This window comes from Streptopelia decaocto (genome assembly GCF_964273445.1).
Source record: "Streptopelia decaocto genome assembly, chromosome: 26".
Classification (NCBI taxonomy): Eukaryota; Metazoa; Chordata; class Aves; order Columbiformes; family Columbidae; genus Streptopelia; species Streptopelia decaocto.
The window spans coordinates 1,834,139-1,854,427 of NC_138681.1; the positions used below are offsets into that span (position 1 = coordinate 1,834,139).

At 59.7% G+C, this 20,289-nt stretch overlaps 2 protein-coding genes across 8 annotated transcripts in view; one reads left to right on the forward strand and one right to left on the reverse strand.

Annotated features, from left to right (window-relative positions):
• PI4KB (phosphatidylinositol 4-kinase beta) overlaps positions 1-869 on the forward strand; it is a 16,046-nt gene extending 15,177 nt beyond the window's left edge. Inside the window, exon 12 of one of the 2 annotated variants that reach the window (XM_082073100.1) lies at positions 41-867. In XM_082073100.1, coding sequence (XP_081929226.1) covers positions 41-222 — 182 coding nt within the window. In that variant the 3' untranslated portion in view covers positions 223-867. Of the gene's footprint in view, positions 1-40 lie in introns of both variants that reach the window. The other variant, XM_082073099.1, reaches the window with a different exon arrangement.
• ZNF687 (zinc finger protein 687) lies at positions 627-20,075 on the reverse strand. 6 transcript variants are annotated; one of them, XM_082073090.1, is made up of 10 exons: positions 19,599-19,683; positions 13,491-13,650; positions 7,523-9,759; positions 6,340-6,518; positions 5,433-5,609; positions 4,300-4,462; positions 3,781-4,077; positions 3,585-3,697; positions 3,237-3,378; positions 627-3,113 (listed from the first exon to the last, which is right to left on the reverse strand). In XM_082073090.1, the coding sequence occupies exons 3-10, from the start codon at positions 9,737-9,739 to the stop codon at positions 2,640-2,642; spliced, it is 3,762 nt and encodes a 1,253-aa protein (XP_081929216.1). In that variant the 5' UTR covers positions 9,740-9,759; positions 13,491-13,650; positions 19,599-19,683; the 3' UTR covers positions 627-2,639. The 6 variants fall into 6 exon arrangements, with proteins under 6 accessions (XP_081929216.1, XP_081929218.1, XP_081929217.1 ...); XM_082073092.1 differs by having other exon boundaries at positions 13,431-13,650; XM_082073091.1 differs by having other exon boundaries at positions 19,537-19,612.
• Between the last annotated feature and the right edge of the window lie 214 nt (positions 20,076-20,289).

Here is a 20,289-nt window from a genome sequence, read left to right on the forward strand (position 1 = left end):
GGGGATAGAAGCCACCAACCCGTGTCCCTCTGTCCCGCAGGGTCGCAGCTCCCCTGTTTCCACGGCTCGTCCACCATCCGCAACCTGAAGGAGCGTTTCCACATGAACATGACGGAGGAGCAGCTGCAGCTGCTGATCGATCAGATGGTGGACGGCAGCATGCGCTCCATCACCACCAAGCTCTACGACGGCTTCCAGTACCTCACCAACGGCATCATGTGAGGGCTCCCCGGGGGGACAAGGACGTCGCGTCGCAGCGTTTTTCCAGGGGCCGCTTTGGCCAAGACTCCTCGATAAAAATGAAACGAGGAAAGAAAAGAACCGACAAGAACCAACCAACCCCAGAAACCAAAACCCACTGGTGAAAAAATCCAAGCGCAAACGGATCATGCGGTAACGGTGTTGGGGGACGGGGACGGGACGGCGCTCCCAGCAGTATTACCGAATGTCCCCTGAATGTCCCCGCAAGATGTTGAGGACCTTTGCGGGGGGGACACAGGCCTGGCCCCCCCCAGTTTGGCACCTGCTGTGACTGGAGCCGCTGCTCCCGGTGCCACCCACGTGTCCCCCCGCTCGCCCCCCCCACCCACCCGCCGCCCCTTTTGTTTCTCGCCCCCCCCGCCCCGTCCCGCCCCCCCCACGCGGGGCTGGTGCCCCCGGGCTGTCACCTCCCGCCCCCTCCAGCACCTTTTGGTTTGACTCCGTTCCAGGAATTCGGGACTGTGACCCCCCCCACCCTGCGTCCCTTTTGCAATAATTTCTCTGCTGCTTCTCCTTGGGGGGGTTTGACCCCCTTTCCCCACTGGGGTGGCCGTGGGGGGGGGGGGGGGGGCAGAGCCAGCGCTGCACCCCCAAAATTCCGCCCCCCTCCCCAGCTCCCTCCAGCCCCTATTTTTGCTTTAAGAGCAGCGTCCCCCCCACGTCCCCCCCGCCTCCCGCTGCAGCGTTGCCCCCCCCCGTCTCTTTGTTTAGCACTAATTCTTTGTCCCGTCGCTTCTTTAGCATTAAAACCCCCACCCCAATTCTCTTTTTAAAAAGCTGGTGGCCACAAACCACCTTGTGGGGGGGGGGCGGGAATTAGGGACAGAACAGGGGGGTCCCCACCCCGCGGCCATAGGGGATCACAGGCCTCACTTTGGGGGGGGTCCCCCCCTCCCTGTGTTGCAGTGGGGGGCTCATGAGCCCTATGGGGATGTGGAGGGGGGGACACCCCTTTTTTGGGGCAGGACCAACACCCTTGTGCTGGGGGGGGGACACACACACACATGCCCCCCCCCAGCCCCGCGGGGCCAGGTAAGCAAGACAGGGCACAGCAGGGGTTAAACCACTAAAAGTTTAATTAATTGCGTTATTACTACAAGAATAAATGATACCTGAGAGCTCTGCAGTGCCCGGAGTTTTACTGTAGCATCAGCACGACCCTAAAAACAAGAGCACGGCCCCCCCACCCCGCCTCCCCCCCCATTTTGAACCGAAATCACTCTAAAGGCACTGAAGTGCTTGAAAACCAAGAGATTACAAAGCGATTCGTTTCCTTCCTCTAAAACTCGTAGAAACTTTAGGTTCTTCTCTATTATTAAACAGCATTTACACGTTCACGGCCCCACACACTCGGGGGGGGGACAACGGGGGTTTTTGGGAAGCGTTTGGTTGCTTTTGCGCCTTTTAGGTTAAAAAGTGGCCCCCCCCCCGTCTTGTGGTGTTGGTTGAATCCACCCCAAGGCAAAGCAACCAAAGGCCAAGCCCAGCACATAAATCAACCCAAACCCCAAAACAACACCAAAACAACCCCCCCAAATCACAACAGTAGTTCTCTGGTTGTTACTTTTAGTGTATGATACAACTTTACAAAGCTCGTTAGCGGGTGGTTATTCACAAGGAAATGATGAGAACGCCCCAGCGACACCGTTTCGGGCTGGGTTTTGCTCCTTTATTCCCCCCAAAAGGGATCGAGACCCTCGCGGGGACGCGGGTCGGGCTGTGGTGACACCAGCGGGTGACACCGGTTCCCCCGGACTCACCGGCAGCAGCTTCTCGGTGACGGATCGCGCCTCGTTTTGCCTCCGCCGCCCCCAATTCTGCTCCTCTTCCTCTTCTTCCTCCTCACCGGGAGCAGCCAAACCGCCCGGAGTCCGCGCGGTGACGGCGAGAAGGGACCTGGGGCTGCGGGTCTGGAACCGGCTCCCAAACGAGCAACATTCGAAAGGGGGAGATTAAAAATAACACAACAAACCAAGGTGGATGTCGCTGTGATGTTGTCAGCACAGACGTCTCTGTCCTGCGCCGGAGAAGCGGCCCCGGCGACCGCGGTCACGATTTGCCGGCAGCACCGGGGTGGAGAGGAGCCCGGGGTGGCGCCGGCGCTGCGGGGCGCGATGGGACGTCCTCCCGTCCCCAGGAGCGGTCGACGACCGAGCAGCGAGCGGCGAACAAACCGTTCGGTCTCCCCGCGACGCGGCGGCGCGTCCGGACTCGGCTCTTTGTGCCCTGGGCGATCCGGCGAGCGAAACGCTCCGGTGCAGACCAGCTTCTCTCTTGGCGGCTCCGCCATGCGAACCGGAGGAGGGACGGAGGACACACGGGGTCACTGCGGCTCCGCGCCCATTATTTACAAGTGTTGGGCTCCCCCGGCGGCGGCGCTAGTTCTCCGGGCTGGCGTTCTGCCGGGCGCGGATGAAGGCCATGCCGTGCGTGCGGAAATGCGTCTTGAGGTTGAGCTGGGTGTCGAAGCAGCGGCCGCACACCTTGCAGGCGAGTTTGCCGTCGGGCGCGTGCTGCGCGGCGCCGTCCCGGGGGCTGCGCGGCCCCGGTTCCTCCGGCTCCCCCGCGCTTCTCTTCTTCTTGTGGGTGATGAAACGGTGGCGGTTGAGCGAGACCTGGGAGGTGAAGCAGAGCCCGCACTCGCGGCACTGGTGGGAGCTCTCGTCAGTCCGGTGCTGGGGGATGTGCTCCTGGAAGTCGGCGGAGCTGCTGGCCAGGTAACCGCACTTTCGGCAGCGGAAAGGGGCCTTGCGCTCGCCCTTGTGCGTTTTGGAAGGGGGGGTGGTGCTGTCGGGCTCCTCGCTGCACGAGTCGCCCTCGTCCGAGGAAAGTTTGCGCTTGCGAGCGGACACCTGCGGGAACGCGGCGTCAGGGGCGCCCCTGCCCGCGCCCCGGCCCGCGCCGGGGGGTCCTCGCGTCCTCGGACACCTTGAACCCGCCCAAACCCTCCGCCAGCGCCCCGAGGGGCCTCGTACCTGCGCGGCGCCGGCGCCGATGCGGGCGATCACGACCTCCTGGCTCTTGGGCTGGTCGGTCACTTTGATCCCGTGGCGCACCTGGATGTGTTTCTCCAGGATGAGGCGGCTGCTGAAGGTGCGTTTGCCCTCCGTGCAATATCTGCAGGGCCAAGAAGGCGATGGAGCGATGGAAGCCGAACCCCAGCGTCCCCACGCCGCCCCAAACCTCCTCATCCACATCCCTTTAGAAAGTACAACCCCCCCCCCGGTGCCTCCTTTCCCTCCTATCTCCTATTCAATCTCCATCACCAGCTTCCCAGAAGGAACCGCGTCGCCCCCAGCGCCACCCCGGAGCCGCGGCGTTACCGGCAGGGATAGACGCGCTTGATCCCCTCGTGGTTGACGCGCACGTGTCGGCGCAGGCTGGGCGCGGAGCAGAACGAGCGCTCGCACAGGTGGCACGGGAACTTCTTCACCGACTGCGAGACACAAAGCTGCGGGTGGGCGCCGCACCGGGGGGCTCCCCAAACCCTCCCCACCCCCCCGCTGTCCTTCTCCTCACCTTGCCGTGGTCTTTCTTCATGTGGGACACGTACTCGTCGCGCTCCGGGAACCAGGAGTGGCAAACGCCGCACGTCCACCCGCTGCCCTTGGACTTGTTGCCCGTTTTGCGCTGGAAGCGGCTCCGCTTGGTCTTGCGCAGCTCGGGGGAGCTGGGGGGCTCGTCCTCCTCCGTGGACGACGACGATTCCTCCGAGATCTTGGACACGGGGGTTTCAATGGGCTCCTGTTTGGGCGTCAGCAGGACGGCCACCTTCTTGGCCAGGTCTTCCTTGGGCTTCTGGGGCTGGTGAGTGTTCTGGAAAGCAGAGAGGGTGGCGGTGGGTGGCTGGGGCTGGAAGGAAAACCCCGCGCACCCCAACCTGCAACAACAGGCTCATCTTGTGTTTTGGGACAAGGGAACCAGATCGCAGGGCCCTGCTGCATCAGCAGGTCGCCCACCCTTCAACCCAGCCCCCGGTGTGCGAGAATTCTCCGATATTTATATAAAAATCAAGCGGCGGGACGGTGAGAGCGTCACCTTGAGGTGCTCCAGCATGGTGCGCTTCTGCGCGAAGAGCAGCGGGCAGTCCGGGCACTTGAAGACGCTGACGCGCTGGTTGAGCAGGTGCTGGTCGAAGTGGGAGGAGAGCAGCGGCTTGTGGGTGAAGACGGTGTCGCACATGGCGCACTTGTAAATCATCCTGGGGGGGGAAAACAGCGGCACTGAGGGGAAGGAGCAGCCCCGGGTGCGGCGAGACCGCGCTCCCAGCTCCTCCCACAACGTCCCGCGCTCCTTGTTCTTGGAATGGTATTCGTTAAAGTGAAATAAACGATGAGTAACGCGGTTTGCTAAGCGATCGCTGAGATAGCGGGATCTAAAGAGTGATTTGTGCGGTGCTGATTAAGGAGGGAACGAAGATGTTTTAGCGTCGCTTTCTGTAAAGCAGTAACGCTGTGAAAACGTCGTGCGTAAGGAGGAGAGGATGCCAAGAAACGTCGTTGAGGTTGGAAAAGTTCAACCATAACCCAGCTCTGGCACTGCCCCATGTCCTGAGAACCTCATGTCCGTCTGTCCAACCCTCCAGGGATGGTGACTCCAGCACTGCCCTGGGCAGCCTGTTCCAATGCCCCACAGCCCTTTGGGGAAGAATCATCCCCAAGATCCCATCTCCAAACTCCATTTTTGATGCTGAGGGTGGGAAAACCAGGTTGCCCAGAGAGGTGGTGGCTGAACCATCCCTGAGAACATCCAAGGTCAAGTTTGATGGGCCCTGAGCAACCTGGTCTGATTGGGGACATCCCTGATCTGTTGGAGATGTCCCTGATCTGTTTGGGATGTCTCTGATCTGGTTGGATGTCCCTGACCTGCTGGAGATGTCCCTGCCCATGACCAGATGGTCTTTGAAGGTCCCTCCCAACCCAAACCCTTCCATGATCACAGAATCACCATTTTGGTTGGACAAGACCCTCCAGATCATGGAGTCCAACCATAACCCAGCCCTGTCCCTGCCCCATGTCCTGAGAACCTCATGTCCGTCTGTCCAGCCCTCCAGGGATGGTGACTCCAGCACTGCCCTGGGCAGCCTGGTCCAACACCCAACAGAAGACATTACCCCCAAATTTCCAACCTCAACCTCCCGTCTCTGCCGGCGAGGCGTGGGGAGCACTCACTTGGACTGCTGGTTGCTGAAGCCGGGGTGCTGCGTGTAGACGTGCGCGTGGGCGCTGGGGGCCGACTTGAAGGCCATGGGGCAGATGGGGCACTTGTGGAACACCTCGCAGTGGGACGTCTGGATGTGCGACTTGATGGAGTTGACCCCACCGAAGACCACGGCGCAGCTGGGACACCTGAGGAGGTGACACAGGAAGGTGTCCAGGGGGTTGGAATGTCTGCAGAGAAGGAGACTCCACACCCTCCCTGGGCAGCCTGGGCCAGGCTCTGCCACCCTCACCCCAACAAGTTGCTTCTCATCTTCCAGCGGAACCTCCTGTGTTGCAGTTTGCACCCATTATCCCTTTTGGTCTCCCCAGGGCAGAGCAGAGGGGCAGGAGAACCTCTCTGATCTACTGACCACCCCCTTCTAACCCCCCCCAGGTCCCATTGGCTTCCTGGCCACAAGGGCCCAGTGCTGGCTCAGCCCACAGCACCCGCTGTTCCCAGCTGGTCTCCCATCCAAGTACTGACCGGGCCCGACCCTGCTTAGCTTCCCAGATCAGACCAGATGGGGCGTTCTCAGGGTGCTATGGTGTATATATTACACTATGTATACATATATGTTCCCCAAGTATGTCCTGTTAATATCTGAACTCAACCCTTTATTCAAGGGCAGAGCAGAGGGGCAAGAGAACCTCTCTGACCTACTGACCACCCCCTTCTAACCCCGCCCAGGTCCCATTGGCTTCCTGGCCACAAGGGCCCAGTGCTGGCTCATGGTCCCCCTGCTGTCCCCACGTCCCTTTCCCCTAATCGAGACCTTCACCCTCAGCACCACTGGGGAGAAGGAACAGGGACCCCCAAACACCCTGTGGCAGCTCTGGGACTGTCCCCGCGGTCCCCGGTGTCCCCCGGGGGCCGTACCTGTAGCCGACCCTGCGGGAGAAGTGCAGACACGCTTCCTTCAGGTGCGTCTCGAAGTTGGCCAGGAGGAAATTCCCCCCGCACTCGGGGCAGACGTGGGGCGGGCGGTTCTTGTGCATGCGCTGGTGGGCGTTGAAGCTGCAGCGGTTGGACATGATCATGGGGCACGTCGTGCAAACCTGCGGGGAGAGGAGCGGCGAGCGGCTCAGCCCGGCGCGGAACCACAAGAAGGGCTTTATTTCAGCCTTTTCCACGTCCCGCCGACAACCTGTAACACCCGAAAAGGGGGGAAGAGAAGCGCCGGGACTCTGCCAGGCGTGTTTTAGGGGACAATCTGCTGGTAACAGCTTGTTGGGGAATTTTTGAGGGCGTTTCACACGCCTTTTCCAGCCTCATCGCCACAGACAGGTCCCAAACATCATGTGTGTTGAGGGTTTGCTGGGGACCGGCCGCCAAAACAACGTCAAAACTCATTCCAAGCCCGGGATACGGACACAGGGGAAAAGCCGACAAGGAGCAGAGGAAAGAGCTGGAGCTTCCTGCAGGAGCTGCCCCAAAAGCCACGATTCCCAGAGCAAACTGAGGAAGGGAAGGAGGGGACGGGAGCGAGGAATCCTCCCTGCGAGCAGCAGCTCCTGGGGAGGAGCACAGGATCCCAGGGCTCCCTCCTCCTCAATATCTGCGTTGGAGCGGCTCCGGAGTAAACAGAGTTACCAGGAAACAGCAAAGGAAACCGGGGGCTCCGGACAAGGGGAAAGGTGCAGGGAGGACAGGGCTCCGCTGCGGACACGTTCCCCTCATCTTGGAAAGGTCGCGGTGTTAATCCGGCCGCTGCTGCCGACAGAGCAGCGGGAAGCACCCGGGGGCTCCAGGTTGGCTGGCGAGGAGGGAGGAAATCAAAAAATAACCCAAACACCCCCCCCGGGGTTTCTCCAGACTCCATTTGTGCCTCGAGGCGGCAGAAGGGGAAGCGGTGCCCGTGGCTCTAACATGGCTCCGGCACCCAGGAGCCGCGATCCCTCCCCAGCCAACAACCACCACCAGCCCCTTACAGTCGTAAATGGGCCCCCGGCTCCTGCGTTTCCTTCCCGCACGGGTTTTATGTTGGCAGAACTCAAGCGGGCGCTGCCCAAATCACACGTGGAGCCCCGGCGAGGTTTTGCCGTAAGCGGCCCCCACGTACCGTGCTGCTGGTCGTCCCCGTGGTCACGGCCTGCTGGAAATGCGCCGCCAGCCCGGCTTTGTCCTTGCACTGCTCCTTGCACTCCAGGCACCTGAAGCAGCTGTAGCTGCTCGGCTCCGAGCCGCTGCCCAGCGGCAGGATGGGCAGCTCCTGCGCCCCGTTGGCTGCCACCAAGGCGTCCTGCGTCACGCCGGTCACCTTGCCGGCGGGGAAGGACGTCACCGAGACCAGGGGGGTGATGTCGGGCTGGCCGATCATCTGGTCCAGGGCGATGGGGCGCATGACGAGGTGGGAGCACTGCATCACCAGGCCCTTGTCCTTGTGCTCGCGGGCGTGCAGCAGCAGGCTGCACTTGTTGAAGAAGACGAGGCGCTTGGTGCAGTGGTTGCAGGTCACCTCGATGCGCATGCTGCGCCGGTCGTAGTGCCGCGCCAGGCTCTTCTCCAGGGCGAAGGAGTCGCCGCACTCCAGGCAGCGGTAGCCGAAGGGCGGCAGGGCCAGGCTGGCGTCGGCCGGCGGGTTCAGGTTGGGTTTATAGGTGGGCAAGAGGTTCTTGCTGTTGAGGATCTTGTTGAAGGCTTCCACCAGGCTGGACTGGCTGCGGGAGATGACGGTGCCCGCCACGGTCGGGGATGGTTTCTGCGGCTGCACCATCACCACCGTGGTGCCGTTGACCTTCTGGTTGGCGGTGGTGGTGATGGTGGCGGTCTGTGTCACCGTGCTGGCGTTGGTCCTGGTGTCGGCCTTGGGCAGGCTCTGCGGCACCAGGTTGATGATGTTCTTGGCCACGGCTTTGCCCGTCTTGGCCGGCAGCACCACGGATTTCTGCTGGGCCACGCTGGCGGCGATCAGCATGGCACTGCTGGCGTTCTGGATGGTGGACACGGGCAGGACGGTCCCTTTGAGCTTGGTGCCGTTGCCGAGCTGGACGCTGACGATTTTTGGCCCCTCGATGGTTTTCAAGGGGCTGGAAAGCTCCGTTTTCTCCTTGGGCGCCTCCAGCGCTATCCCCTCGTCCTTCTCGGCCGACACCTCAAGGGCCGCGTCCTGGGAGCTCTGCTCGGCCGGGCCCTTGGCGGAGCCCGGCTCGGAATCCGACGACACCCTGGTCACCGTCCTGGTGATGCTGCCGCAAGACGTTTTGATGGTTTTGATCCGCACCTTCAGGGGCCGCGAGGAGTTGGAAGAAGGGGAATCGTTGTTGTTGTCTTCTTCCTCCTCCTCTTCCTCGGCGCTCGACATGCTCTGCGGGCTTCCCATCGACTTCTCCAGGACTTGGTGCTCTTCCTTGAGGCCGTCCAGCTGCTTTGGGGATGGGGGGAGCCTGGGGCTCTGCACGACGGGCGAGGAGGGTTTGTAGAAGGGCTCGTGGGGGCTGACAGGCGAGTGTTTCACCTCGGCGACGTTGGCGGTGCCGCCGTCAAGATTTGGGTCAGAACCGGGCCAGGTGGCGATGGGAGAATCATCGGCGGCGTAGCGAACGGTGACGGATTTCAGGTGGTCCAAGGGACTGTCCCCCAAGGCAGCGGCCAGGCCCTTGGGGCTGCGCTCCCGGCACGTCTCCTCCGAGTCCGACTCCTCCTTCTTGATGCAGGCGATGGCGGGGGGGGACGCGGCACCCCCGGCCTGGCCTGGCTCGAAGGCCGCGGGGAACGGGGGGGGCATGTTCTCGGCGCTCTCTCTCATGGGCTCCTTGCAGTCGAGCGCCGGCGTGGGCGACGGAGACAGGGAGGGCACGGCGAGCGATTTCTCCTTGGCTTTGCACTCGCGGGCTCTGTCGATCAGGTTGGCGGCGTTGTCTTCGTTGGGATCGGGGCTAAAATGGGAGAAAATATCCAAGGGTTTGGGGCCTTTTTCTTTCCCCCAACACTCCCCGTTGGAAGAGGCTTCCGCAGACCTGGCCGGGGGGGAGCGGGGTATTTCGGCGGCGCCGAAGCCGTTTTGCAGCAAGCGAGACCCGAGGACGTGTCCATCCTTGCTGCGCCCGTCCAGGGCGTCCAGCTGCTCGGGACAGACCGTGTTCTTCACGATCACGCTGACGGCCGTGATGTCGGCGTGCGGGAGGACGTGGTCGGGGGGTCCCGGCTCCACGGGGACCTGTTTGATGTGAGCGTCGGCGTCCTCATGGCCGGAATGAATGGCCTCGTTGGCGTCGATGTCGGGAATGTCGAAAGCTGCCAGGAGGTCGTCAAAATCCGGGGTTTTCATGTCACCCATGGTGGGGAATGCGGCGGAGTCTGCGAGAGAGCAAAGAGATGAGCGTCAGCACCGTGGGCACGGGGGTGAAGCCACCAGAGGCACAAAACAGAGCCGTGGGTGGGATGTGCTTCTCCAGAGCCCCACGCAAAGCGCAAAACCCCCTCGGAACCGCTTTTCACCCCTTTTTCGCTCCGTTTGGTTGCGGATGGTGTTTTTGATCCCCGGCCAGGACGGCAGATGGTTCACAGAATCACAGAATCGACTGGGTTGGAAAAGACCTCAGAGATCATCGAGTCCAACCCTTGGTCCAACTCCAGTCCGTTTACTAGATCACGGCACTAAGTGCCATGTCCAATCTCAGTTTAAAAACCTCCAGGGCCGGCGAGTCCAGCACCTCCCTGGGCAGCCATTCCAATCCTGACCACTCTCTCTGCACAGAATTGCTTTCTAATCTCCAGCCTCAATTTCCCCTGGCAGAGTTGAAGCCCATGGCCCCTTGTCCTATTGCTGATGCCTGGGAGAAGAGCCCAATCCCCCCCTGGCTAGAACTGCCCTTCAGGTAGTTCTAGAGAGTGCTGAGCTCACCTCTGAGCCTCCTCGTCTCTAGACTAAACTAGAGCGGTTCGGATGGATCCGCATCGCCATCCGCTGAGAACAAGGATCAGCGGGTCGCAATCCATCACCCGCTGTGACGGAGGCCCCGTCCGGCCTCCCCAAGGCCGGGCTCAAGGGAACCAGGAGACTCGGATATCTCAGAGACCTTGAGCGCGCGGGCTGGGGAGGGAAGGGAGGAGAAATGGGGGAGGCCGAGGGGAGACGTGGCAACAGGTTTCAAAGCTGCAGCACAAAGGGAATAACGTCCCTCCCGGCGCCGCGGGCTGGGTGTGGAATCCCAGGGTTAAGCTGCAGCTGGGGGACGCGGCTTAGACAGCAGGAAAGAGTCTGATTTAGGAGAACAAGCGGCTGTCCCTGCGCTGGGTGGGACAGGGACGACAAATATCGCGGGAAAAGCTGCGGGGAGGGATTCCCACGTGGTTTGGTTAAACCCCTGCAAAGCTCAGGCAGAGGTTTAACCCTCATGGTTGAGTTAAACCACCCCAAAGCCCAGGCAGAGGTTTAACCCTCATGGTTGAGTTAAACCCCGCAAAGCCCAGGCAGAGGTTTAACCCACGTAGCTTAGTTAAAACCCCCAAAGCCTAGGCAGAGGTTTAACCCTCATGGTTGAGTTAAACCACCCCAAATCCCAGGCAGAGGTTTAACCCTCATGGTTGAGTTAAACCCCGCAAAGCCCAGGCAGAGGTTTAACCCACGTAGCTTAGTTAAAACCCCCAAAGCCTAGGCAGAGGTTTAACCCGTGTGGTTCAGTTAAACCCCCCCAAAGCCCAGGCAAAGGTTTAACCCACATGGTTTAATTAAACCCCCCCAAAGCCCAGGCAGAGGTTTAACCTGCGTGGTTTAGTTAAACCCCCCCAAAGCCCAGGTAGAGGTTTAACCCACGTGGTTCAATTAAACCCCTCCAAAGCCCAGGCAGAGGTTTAACCCGTGTGGTGCAGTTAAACCCCCTCAAAGCCCAAGTTTCTGGCCTTTTTTTGGCCTTTAACCATTGATCTTGGCCGACCGCATCTCCTGCTATCATCCCCGCTTTACAAGCAGCACGGATTGTGGATCCTCCACCTCTGGTTTAAAAGCTTTACGGCAGGAATTATAGTATTGACGTACCGCTCTCAACTCCACAAAGGTTGGGTTGGATTTGTTTTGCTGTTCTTAGTAATCCCAAGTCTAAAGTGCCCTGTTCGGCCCCTTCTGAGGCACAATTTGGAGTCGGTTGGCAAGGGGACGAGATGGGAAGAGCCAGGTTATTTTGGTAGCTCAAAACACACCTATTTCCTCAGGCAAAAGCGCTGTTTTCTTCGGTGAAACGAAGCCGGCGCGGGGGTATTTTTAACCTCAGTGGTTAAGAGCCCTGAACCGTCTTCCCGCAGAAACCGAGCTCAAGAAGCATCGGCTTTGTGTGGAAACAGCCCCAATGGGAGCAACTATGTCCCGGCTCTAAGTTAAGAGCCCGGTGGACTCCATGTGTGAAAATCCCCGCTCGGCAATCCTGCCTGAAACCAGAGATTCCTTCCCACCCCAGAGATCCCCTTTTCCACCCCAAAGATCCCTTCTGACCCCAGAGATCCCCTTTGTCCACCCTCAAGATCTCCTTCCACCCCAAAGATCTCCTACTTCCACCCTAAAGACGCCCCTTTTCCACCTCAAAGATCCTCTTCTTGCACTCTAAAGATCCCTTTCTGACCCCAAAGATCCCCTTTTTCCACCCCAAAGACCCCTTCTGACCCCAAAGATCCCCTTTTTCCACCCCAAAGATCCCCTTCTTCCACCCCAAAGATCCCCTTCTGACCCCAAATATCCTCTTCCCACCCCAAAGATCCCCCCTGACCCCAAAGATCCCCTTTTCCCACCCCAAAGATCCCCTTTTCCCACCCCAAAGATCCCTTCTGACCCTATAGATCCCCCTTTTCCACCCCAAAGATCCCCTTTTTCCACCCCAAAGATCCTCTTCTTGCACTCTAAAGATCCCCTTCTCACCCCAAAGATCCCCTCTGACCCCAAAGACCCCCTTTTCCCACCCCAAAGCTAAAACCAGCTGCTCTCCCAGCAAAGGCTGGACTTAGGCTGAGATCCGCAAAGCCCGTTAGCAGCATCACAAACACAAACCCCAGCACCCGCCTTTCGCTTTGGGGCAGAAAGAGCCAGTTTTGCGTTAATCACAAAACCACCCCCACATCCCGCCCTACGCGCGTGCAATCAGCACCTAATTAAACCTGGGATGTGCCGGGTTTTAGCTGGGAAAGGACGCAGTTCTAACGCTGCCAGGCTTAGGTTTCTGCCTTTCCGAAGAGCAGGAGGCGTAAGGAAGAGCAGATTCCACCTGCAGCCACCCAGGTGTTTCTCCCCCAAATCCAACCGAGCTCAGGTGTTTCCACCAGATTATCCCCCCAGGGACTGTCCCAGGTGAAGCTCAGACTAACTAACGCCAAGCTGGGATTAACAAGGCAGAAAACATGCGCTGGGCTAACGCAGAGCGCGAATCAGTCTGGTTGAGGGGATTCACAGCAACCCCCTGCGAGTTAACGAGGCTCGCAGCTAAACTAACGAGACGAGCCAAGCCTCCCTTGAAAGCAAAGCTTATTTGCTTGTGCTGTTTGAGCTGACGACACTTCGGCCCCTTTCCCTGCTTCAAACACCCCGAAATGCGCAAACTCTGCTTGTGCCATCGGCTGGTGCGACCGCTCACCCGTCACCGCTCCGCATCCTCCTCCCGACGCCGCGTCGGGGGCGAGTCCCCGTCTCCCACGCTGGGTTGCGTTTAAATGTACTCCGAGGACGCCCCTAAAGCGCTCCCGGGGTTTTCGGGCTCCGCTTTGCCACGTGTCGCGAGCAAAACTCCGCTCGGGCCCGGCTCCGGTAGCGATACAGGGGTTTGCAGACTCACCCTCGACGCCGAGAGCACCCACCGGGTTCCCCGCCGCGCGGTTTTGGCGCCGGGACCGGGGGGCACCGGGCGAGCGGGAGCCGCCGCGCTTCGCACAAAAGAGGCCGAACGCCGCGACTATTTCAAGGGCTTGCTATTTTTAAAAGCTGCTTTTCCTGTTTCCCTTCCTGACCCTCGGCGGCGAGTTCGCACCGAAACGGCGAGCAAAATCACCCGTGGAAAGGCGACTCCGGGATGAAGTTAAGCCGGGTTTAAGCCCCCGGCCCTGCTCACCGCGTCCGAGGCCAGCGGGAACGGCTGCGCCGCCGGCACCACGTGACGGCCGGGATTAGCTTCCGAGGCACGGAGGAAACGCTGGACAAAGCCTGGCCCTGCGCCGCTGCTGCCGGCCCCTCCGCCGCCACCGCAGGAGAACAAATCCGCCCGCAGGTACCTGCAAAACACAAAGCGACAAGGACAGGGTGAGGCGGGAGGGAATCGCCGCCTCTCGTGCGCTGTTTTAAAACCGATCCCTTGCTAAAAAGCCGCGGCCCTTTGTCAGCGGTGAGAACAACTGGTTTTAATGAGCCAAACGAGCGGCGGGTGTTATACAATCTTCAGAGGAACCCGAGGGGGGAGGACGGGGGCAAATTCCCCAAGCGACAAACTCATAGCACCTGGCGCAGCTTTTCTCCGTTTCGCTGCCTCCAAATCCTCCCCGGCAACTGGTGCGCAAGGAAAGCAAAGCGGTTGATGCAGAGGGAAAGGATGGGCGGCATCTGCCCCCCGGCACGGCGGCCGTGCGGCTCCGCCGAGCCCGGTTACGTGGATTGTGTGAGATAGACGCAACTTTGCTTTGTTTTGGGATGAGAAACGCAGTTTCGATAAGTTTGGTTTAGATGGTTTGGGTTGGGTCTGTCCCTGCTCCAAAGAGGAAAACTCCCGAGAGCGGCCGGAGCTCCTTCCCACAACGAGATGCTGAAACCAACCTGGTATTTGGCAGGTGATGCAGAACAGTGTCATTTTACCGGCCGACCGGAGGAAAAATCAACCAGATTTCAGAGGGGAAAGGATTTTAAGCGTTATCATCAGTTTGACACCGAGCTCAGTTGGAAATACCCAGCAGGATTTTGGAAAACACAGGCTGGTGACCCCCATATGCTCAATCTACACAAGGACGGGGTTTTTCTCTCCATCTCCAAACAGCATTTCCTTCTTAGGCAAGAAACGGGTTGGGAACGTCCTAACGAGCACCACGTCCTAATGAGCACCACGTCCTGCGATCCCCAGCAGCACCAGGTTCTCCAGCACCACCGATCGTCGGCCGCCCCTCGCTACCGTCCAGAACTAATTAGAACTAATTAGTTTCGCTAACACAACGAGCAGAAGGGATTCCGCCAGCTCACGAAGAGATAACACAGAAGAGCGATGGAGGTTCACGTTAAGAGCGCTTGTATTTATTTAACTCCGCGCCCGTGGATCCGAAATTAAAATCTATGGATCTGGTGTTAAATCTCCCGCGGCTGCTTTTCTCCTCCTCCCTGTTTTGGGGATGGAGGAAGGAGCGTTTACACGTCACACAATCCGGAGCCTGTTCGGATCCCACTTGTTCTGTGATCCAGTTTCCAAATCACAGCGTGGGATGTTTCTCTGCCTCCTGATCCCCTCAGAACTTGCTCATCCGGCACAATTCGCAAACGGCGTCGCCGTCCCCTCGCACCAGGAACCCCAGTTTGGCGCTGACCTGATGGGAAGGAGCCGCTGGATGGAGCCGAGAGGGGGGAAAAAGCATTAAAAAGGTTAAAAAAGGGGGAGGAAGGGACAGAGAGCGGTCTCGGGTTTCACAAGGAGCAGAGGGTGTGCGGGGAAGGGGGGAACGACAGCAACACCGGCTGGTTAAACAAGAACCAGCACCCACCGCGTCCTGTGTGACTTCAGGAGGTTCTTTTGGGGAGAGAAATAACTCCCCAAACCCAGCACCGAACTCCTCAGCACCCCCAGCACCGCGGGGGTGCAGATCTGGCTGCAACTGGTGATGCTCTGGGATATTTTTCTCCTTACGGCTGGTTCCTCCGCATTCTGTGAACTCGGGGAACCTCTCGGCTGCTCGTTCCCTCTCTGGTCGCACCTTCCCGAGGCCCAGGCTCCGCTCGGATGGTTTTGGGGGGGTCTGCAGTGGCAGGTCCCCCCTTTTTCTTGCTGGGATCTCAGCTGCTGAATCCCACAGGGGTCTGGTCCATCCTGCACATCTCTGGTCCATCCCACAGGGGTCTGGTCCATCTCACAGGGGTCTGGTCCATCCCGCTGTCAGTCACCGATGGGCAGGGCGAGAACAGTCACTTTAAGGCGCTTCAAGAGTTTAATTATTAATTTTCCCCAATTAAATCCACTGCCTCTCTGGAGATGAGCCTGCACCCTGCTGCTGCCATGCCTTGGAAAGGGCTCTGTCTGTCCGTCCATCCTTCCTTTGTGTCTTTCTCCCCTTGGGCAGCAGGTACTATCGCGATCGGGGGCCATTTGAAACCCTGGGCATTGTTTTCGCTGCAGCCGGGGATTAGAACTCCGGCCATTATGCGCATGGTTTGTGCTCCATTGTGCTCGGCTCAGCCATCCCGCCGCATTAACATCTCAACAGGTCCCTGGCCAATGCGGAGCCGGGGCCGGCATCTCCGAGGGGTCCCGCATCTCCTGAGGGGTCTGGGCGTCTCACAGTGGGGTCTGGGCATCATCCCAAGGGGTCTGGCATCTCCCAAAGGGTTCAGGCATCTCACAGTGGGGTCTGGGCATCTCCTGAGGGCTCCAGCATCTCACAGTGGAGTCTGGCATCTCCATAGGGGTCTGGGTATCTCACAGTGGGGTCCAGCATCTCCTGAGGGATCTGACATCTCGCAGTGGGGTCCAGCATCTCCTGAGGGATCCGATATCTCGCAGTGGGGTCCAGCATCTCCTGAGGGATCCGATATCTCGCAGTGGGGTCCAGCATCTCCTGAGGGGTCCGACATCTCACAGTGGGGTCCAGCATCTCCTGAGGGGTCTGGGCATCATTCCAAGGGGTCCAGCGTCTCCAAAAGGGTCCAGCATCTCCTGAGGGGTCTGGGCATCTCCATAGGGATCCGGCACCTCACACTGGGGTCCAGCATCTCCTGTGGGGTCTGGGCATCATCCCAAGGGTTCCAGCATCTCCCGAGGAGTCTGGGCACCATCCCAAGGGTTCCAGCATCTCCCTGGCGCGGCGGCTTCGCCAGGGCCCACAGCCCCTTCCTCCCCAAGCAGCAGACCCTGCGCCGGAGCCAAGCGAGACGGACGTTTCCGCAGCTCCAGCCATTCCCCTTCACACAAAAACCCCCAAAGAAAGGAGCACGGAGCCCTCGGCTGCCGAGCCGTGCACCCACGCTGCTCCGGTTCAGCTCAGCAGCCATAAATTCCTCCTTTTTAAACCCTGCCCCTCGTCTCACACCCCCAGCGCCCCACTTTAAAGCACCATAAGGAAATCGATCTATTTTCTCCCCCCTAGCAGCACCCCCACCATTTCAATGAGGTTTGCGGTGCGGAGGGTGAATTATTTGCCCTTGGTTTTGATCCTGTTCATCCCCAGACAAACAAAATCAAATCACGTTATTCTCAAGGGAGCAGCATCCGTCAGCCTGGGCTGCCCTGTTGCTTCAAGCGTCGTCTCCAAAACAACCAGACGGCCAAGAGGCCCAGACCTAGAATTGCTGCAATTCATTAAGAAACTTCATTCTGCACAAGGTGGCTTATTGGGGACCCCTCCCTGCTGTTCGGGTCACACGCAGCAAGAACTAAACCACCCCAGGGTCTGTGACACAACAGGGGAGGGAAAAATAACCTCTCTGACCTACTGACCACCCCCTTCTAACCCCCCCCAGGTCCCATTGGCTTCCTGGCCACAAGGGCCCAGTGCTGGCTCATGGTCCCCCTGCTGTCCCCAGGACCCCCAGCTCCCTTTCCCCTGCTCTCTAATAGGTCATTCCCCAACTTATACTGGAATAGGCTTTAGGGAATAGGGTCTTTCAATGGGGTTTTGTTTTTAAAAGGGGCTGTGAAGGGCGGAGAGATGAGACGCAGCAAACGCAGGTTCCCCAGCTCAACACGGATTGCACCGAATTCCGGCAAAAAAAGACGCAGCCCCGGGGAAGGGACCAGGATATTCATCTTTTCCCCGTCCCCCCATCCCAGCACAGACCGACCGGAGGCTGCCGGGGGATTAAATTCCCGTACGGCGAAGGGAATTAAGTCTCCACCATCTGCTGACTTCTGGGGACACCACAACAAACAAGCGGTGGACGAGCTCCAAAAATCCCAATATTTGGCCAGCCTGGAAAACGAAGGAGTTTTAAACACCGCCAGCCACGACCAGAACGAAGCAGCTTCAATGTCGGTGCGGGGAGGTTTTCCCCAAGGATTTACCAGGATCCCCCAAGGCCGTCGCCCTCCCCGGGCTCCTTTCCGAGCGATTCCGAGTTATCTCCATCTCGCTGGTCTCGTGTTATTTCATCGCTTCGGGTTTGAAAAGATGAAGTTTATTAACTCGGCCAGGACGCCCCGTTTATAAACAGAAAATCCACTGGGTATGACGCCAGAAGGGAACGCGGAGCCGCAACAGCGCTCGCTGTTAGCACCTTGTTACTATTATTTTTATAGCACCCAGGTGTGTGCTTAGGCGCTCGACGGTACAAATAAATTAAAGCCTTAGGAAATATCTTGTAGGGGGCAACCACACGTTGGCAGGGGGAGGGATTAGACCCAGGGGGACCTGATAAGGTGGAATAAACCCAGAGAAACGGGTGCAAACATCCTCCAGCCCACCCCAGGAAATCTGAGGGCAGAACGCATTGGGAAGCGGCTCCCCTGCCAAGGCCACGTGTGGGGTGATGTATTTGATTTTCCTCCCCAAACACGCTAAAATCGCGTCCTTTGAGGCAGCTGCCTCCACAAATAAGGCTCAGCTCCTAACGCGCTGCTCAAAACCTCGGTCCGGAGGTTCTCAAAGCTCCCTGGAAGCCTCTTGGAATTAAACTAATTGCGGGAAGATAATCACAGCCCCCAAGGGCTGCCCGTTACCCGGGTCACACACAGACAGCGGCGGCGAGGAATTAACGGGCAAGAAACAGAAGAGAGATGAGAAATGGGGTACGGAAGAAAACATCACATCGTCACCACCGACCCGCTCGCAAACAACAAACCGGGAGGTTCTTCGGAAAGAAGAACCTGCTGTTACTCTTTGCTATTCTTATTTTCTTCCCTCTGGGAAGTCGGGGTGGATCTAGACCCCGATTTGGGATGTGTCCACCTCTCCATGAACCTTCTGCATCTAGAGCCACATTGGACCTTCCTAGAGCTTCCCCGGCCCTCCCAAAAACCCCTGAAGAACACCCAAAAATACACAGGCTGTGTTACCGGGGATCCTCCCCGCACCTCCCGTATTCTCTCCCCCCCCAAAAAACAGGTGTAATCGCAGGATTCCCTCCTCCCAAACCCCAAAATTGTTTGGAAGGCGCAGCACCGCTCATCCTGGGAGGTTGGGGGGTGATAAGGGACCAATACATCCCGTTCTCAAGCACCATTGGTACCTGGAGAAACCAGAGTGGATCCTGAGATCCCAAAGCCCAATTGCTTATTCACACGGGGGGGGAAACCCCCCCCGGTGAGGCTCCAAAACAAGGCACCGCTTTATTTGCAAGAGATGTTGCCGCTGGAGAATTGACAGGAGCCGAAGGATTCGGTCCCAGGAGCAATGGGAGGGAACAAATCCCACATCCCAAAGCCGGGACCTGTGTGGGGACATATGAACAGTCCCCCCCCCCACCCCAAAACCTCCCCCAGATCTGGGGGGGTCTCACCCCACCCTGAACTGAACAGGGGCCACTCCCCCTGCTCCCAGCGATGTCACACGGGGGGGACAGGCCCAGGTGTCCCCAGGTGGGGACTATGAGCCCCTGGGGGGGGGGACACGGGCAGCACCCCCCAAAAAGACACGTTAGTGCTGGGGGGCGCGCTTGGCCCCCCCAGGGCCGCCCCCCCAGCCCCAAATCCCCACGGGAAGCGCCGTCCCGCTCCCCCATCCCAAAGGGGGCAGGATCAACGTTGCCCCCCCCCCCCCCAAATTCTCACGGGGATAAACGGCACCTGCCCCCCCCCCCCAAACCCACGAGGGAACGAGGCGATCGTGGCCGCACCCCGGGGCACGGGGGGAGGGCCCGTCACCCCCCCCATCCCGAGCGGGGCGGGCGGCAGGACCGGCCCCTTCCCCGCCCCCCCCCCCGCCCTCACAGGCCCCTCCGGCCGGGCCCCCCGCAACGCCCCAGGCCGAGGCTCCCACCTCCATGCGCCGGGTCCCCCACAAACCCCCCGGGAGCGTGTGAGGCCCGCGGGCCCCGGTACCTGGTGCAGCGGGCAGCCGGTTCCCGCCCAGGCCCCTCGGCGGCGGCCGCTTCTCCTCAGCCACTTCCTGCTTGGCTCGCACCCCCCACCTCACCGCGCTCCCGCCTCCCCCGCGCCGCGCCATTGGCGGAGCCGCCCGCCACTCGCCGCCGCGCTCATCTCCGATTGGTCCGCGCCGCTGTCGCTCTCCGGGGTTCGCACTCGCCGTTGGTGGCTCCGCGGCTGGAGCCCCGCCTCCCGCGGGGTGTGCTCATTGGGGAGTGGGGGTGCCACTCAAACCGCTCAACCCCTTGTCCCGCTTCCTATGGGTGGTTGGCGCTGGCTCGCCCACGGTGCAGCCGCGCCGCTCATTGGCTGGAGGCTTTGTTCATCAAGCTAGCTCACCTCCTCCCACTTTCTATTGGCCAAACGAGCTTGTCCTTCAAGCACGAGTTCTCGCAGCTATTGGCCAAGGGAACGGCCATCAGGGCTTTTCCCATCCCAGCTGTTGCTTCCCGATTGAGCGATAGACCTGTCGCTCAACGCGAGGACCCGCGACTCCGCCAGTCCCATTGGCCGGAAACTCTCGGAAGTGGTTCAACAATCCTCCGGCTGACACGTGATGCGCAGGGCTCATTCCCGTTGGTGAAGAGCCCTGTCACTCAGGCACGCCTCCGCCTCTGTGCTCCCCATTGCGCTATTGCGCCAGCTG